At 54.2% G+C, this 3,466-nt stretch overlaps 1 protein-coding gene across 1 annotated transcript in view; it reads left to right on the plus strand.

Moving 5' to 3' along the window:
- Positions 1 to 3,466, plus strand: part of SDC3 (syndecan 3) — a 12,573-nt gene that overhangs the window by 1,353 nt on the left and 7,754 nt on the right. Inside the window, exons 2-3 of the mRNA XM_025041391.1 lie at positions 1,744 to 1,861; positions 3,437 to 3,466. The exon at positions 3,437 to 3,466 is cut by the window's right edge and continues 590 nt beyond it. Of these exons, the coding sequence (XP_024897159.1) occupies positions 1,744 to 1,861; positions 3,437 to 3,466 (148 nt within the window). The remainder of the gene's footprint in view (positions 1 to 1,743; positions 1,862 to 3,436) is intronic.

Raw genomic sequence — 3,466 nt, forward strand, 5'->3', positions numbered from 1 at the left:
GATAAAAAGATAAAGTCATCAGGTGTACACTGAAAGCCTTCTGTGATGGGGCTCCCCCAACCTCAGTTCCAGCCTGCTCCTGCCCCATGAATTGGTCACACCTTCCAACTCCAACTCCATCCCTTAATAGATATTTCCTAATACCTACTATGTGCAAGACACGGTTCTCCATCGAGGTGTGGTTTAGTGGGGCAGGAGCAGTCACCAAACAAGTCCACACCTGAGCAGACACAGCTCACAGTAGTGGTGGATGTGAATTCAGAAGCACGAGATGTCTTGACAGATCAAATTAGTAGGGCTTCTTGAAAGAAGTGGTTGGGGAGTAGGAGTTAGCCGGCATAAAGTTACTGGAGGATGAAGGGATGCGAAGGAAGAGTGTTCTGGGCGGAGGGAACAGCATGAACAAAAGAGGCAGGAGAGACCAGGAAGGAAGAGAAGGGGTCCAGGATGACTGGGACCCAGTGAGTGCAGAGGGAGCCTGGAAGAGGCTGGAGGGCGGGCAGGGTCAGCTCTGAGAGCACAGGCTGCTCTTCCCCACCTTAGAGCCTTTGTGTCTTCTGTTCCCTTTGCCTTTCTCTCTTTATTTCATTTGTTAAGACCCAAGTGGGAATCTTCAGATCTGAGCACTGGGACTCATCTCACCTTCCTCTGATAAGCTCTCAGGAGGTAGGAACTGTGGCTAGGCTCAGTCTGGAACCATGGTCAAAGGCGTGGCTGGGGGTAAGGCCAAGCTTGCCCTTCCCAGGAGGTGCACACACCTGTCTTAGGTATCCTTAGTGATGGTTCTCAGCCCAGGGTTGCGATGAAGAGGGATGGTCTGGACCCAAGAATCCCAGCTCCCTGTCTTCCCAGGTATTGACTCTGGGAATTCTTGGGCCTAGCGAGCTGGCGCCTGGGAGAAGCCCTCTCATCTCTCCTGACCTCCTGAGCTGATTCTGCCATTGAGCTCTTTCGGGGGGAGGTGGGAGCGGGGACTGACTACTTGTTTTGGGGAGGACCCAGGGCCAGGGCCGGAGCCTGTACTTTCTCCCCACCCATCTTTATCGAGGGAATTTCCCTCCCAGAGCCCCAGATCTCCCCAACACCATGTCTAACTGATAGGACTAGTTGCCCTGCCTTTAGGATTTTGAGGTGTGAGGCTTCAGGTCCCAAGCCGAGTCTGAATCTCATCACATCATGTGTTCTCTGGTAACTTGGGGCAACTGGGCCTCAGTTTTCTCCTCTGTGGAAGGGGTCTGATGACAATGGCCACATCAAGAGTAACACTGACTTGTGCTCAGCACCTGCCGCATGAGGTGTGCTCAGCACTGCACATGTATTAACACAGTGCACACTCTCAACAACCCAATAAGGCAAGTGCTATTTGCTTATGAGTAAACTGAGGCACAGAGAGGCTAAGTAACCTGCCCCAGGTCATACATTTAGTAAGTGATGGAGCAGGGACTCAAATCCAGCATTCTGACTCTAAATCTGCTTCTGCTACCTAGTGGTTCTGATCAGGGGATGGGAGAGTGACTGAGGTCCTCGGTGGTGGCCATCAACAAGATGGAGCTGCTACCCTGGCCCTTGGGTGGGTTGGAAGTGGCGATTAGGCCCACCCTGGCTCTCTGCTCACGTGGAGGCCACATCCAATACCATTCCTCTGTTGTCACTTGGTTCATGAGCATGTCTGTCGTCCCTCTGGGTGTGTCTAGGCTGCTGGCCTCAGGTGCTGAACCCTGTGCCTGTCTCTTCCCTCCTTAGGCTCAGCGCTGGCGCAGCGAGAACTTCGAGAGGCCTGTGGACCTTGAGGGCTCCGGGGACGATGACTCCTTCCCTGATGATGAGCTGGATGACCTGTACTCTGGGTCGGGCTCGGGCTGTGAGTACCTCCCCTTCTCTTTCTCTCCTTTTCTGTTGTGGTGGCAATGTCTTCTGTCTCCAGCGCCCCACCCCAGGCTTTGATCCCAGGGAACCGGAATGGCTGCTGGCTCACTGAAGTGGTGGGTGGAGGAGGGGAGGTCAGGCAGGGGTATCTCATGGACCTCGAGCAGAAGAAGGGCCAATCATCCCCCTGGGGATGGAATCAGGGCCTTGAGGCTTCTGAGCCCGGGACTCCAGCACCCCAGGGTTCTGTCTCTCCCAGCTCTGCATGCTCGACTTGGGTCTCTCTGCAGACCTCCGGCTTTTGTTGGGGGAACACACATGCCCCTCAGTAACCCAGTTTCCAGTACTGTTCTGACTTGGAGGAATTTAGCAGCCACTTCTCAGTTTACTGGCAAATCCTTAGCAGAGACAATTCGATTGGCTCAGCCCCTTCCGTCAGATCCTCTGATAGGCTGTGGCCAAAGGTGAGGTTAAGGCAGTGATGGGAAGGGTGCAGCCTGGTTGAGCCAGGACCTGGGAAAGGCCTGCAGAGGAGTGGGAGATAAGGGGGGGTGTGCTGAGTGCGAATCCCAGCTTCGCTACTTAACAGCTGTGCCACCTTTAGCCACCCTCCCTCTCTGAGTCTCTCTATTCTTATCTGTGAATGGTGACAAATATACCTTCTTTTCAGAGTTTCTAGAAGGATTCAGCATAAGATGTCAGGGTCTGGCACAGAGAGGGAGCTCTCAAAAGGGAGCGTGTGCTGAGATTTGAGCCCCATGAGAGGACAGGTCTGGGGAGATGGTAGGAGGTCTGCGAGCCATGGAACTGGCCCCCTTCCCCGCAGCCCCCTGCCTCTAGTCTCCCTACTTTAGCCTACTCCTTCAAGCCTCTTGCAGGTTGATTTTCGTTAAATCCATTTCTAATGGGTCGTGTCTCTTCTCCCAAGTCTCCCTGGCTCCTCTTCCTCCTCCTCTGCCTGGTTCAGGTTCCCCGGAGCTGGCTGCAGCTTCTCTCTCTCTCCTCATTTCCTCCCAAGTCCCTTCGCTTGACCTGGCTTTGAGTCCTCCAGATTGCTCAAGCATTCCCTTATGAGAAGTCTCATTCTCCCTCTTGCCCTCTGTCTGTGCCTCAGGAGCCCTTAACATACCCACTGCCTGTGCTCGTGGTAGGGCGTACCCAGGTCTGACTCTTCCCAGAATGCCCCTCCCATGTTCCCCCCAGTCTCCTGCAAGATTTGCAGCCAGTAGGCCCTTAGTTAACCACTGCCTGGATTCAACCTGCTATAATCTCCAGGCTGGATGGGCTAGAATAGTCAGGGAAGACTTCCTAGAAGAGGTGGCCTCCTAGAGGACTTTTTGGCTAGGCAGAGAGGAGTTGGGGAGTATCCACTAACCATTTGTCAGCCAACTGGTAACCTTTGGCCAGACTGTGCCTTCCTCCTTTCCCTTGTCTTGTCCTGGGAAAATTGTGCAAAGAGTGAGGGTTGGGACCCCCGCACCCCGTGTTGATGGCCGTTGCTTACCTGGGATCCTCATGCCCCCCACAATCACCCAGCTCCCCAGCTCTCTCCTCTCCCTCACCCTCTCAGACTTCGAGCAGGAGTCAGGCATTGAGACAG

This window comes from Pteropus alecto, unplaced genomic scaffold (genome assembly GCF_000325575.1).
Source record: "Pteropus alecto unplaced genomic scaffold, ASM32557v1 scaffold39, whole genome shotgun sequence".
Lineage (NCBI taxonomy): Eukaryota > Metazoa > Chordata > Mammalia > Chiroptera > Pteropodidae > Pteropus > Pteropus alecto.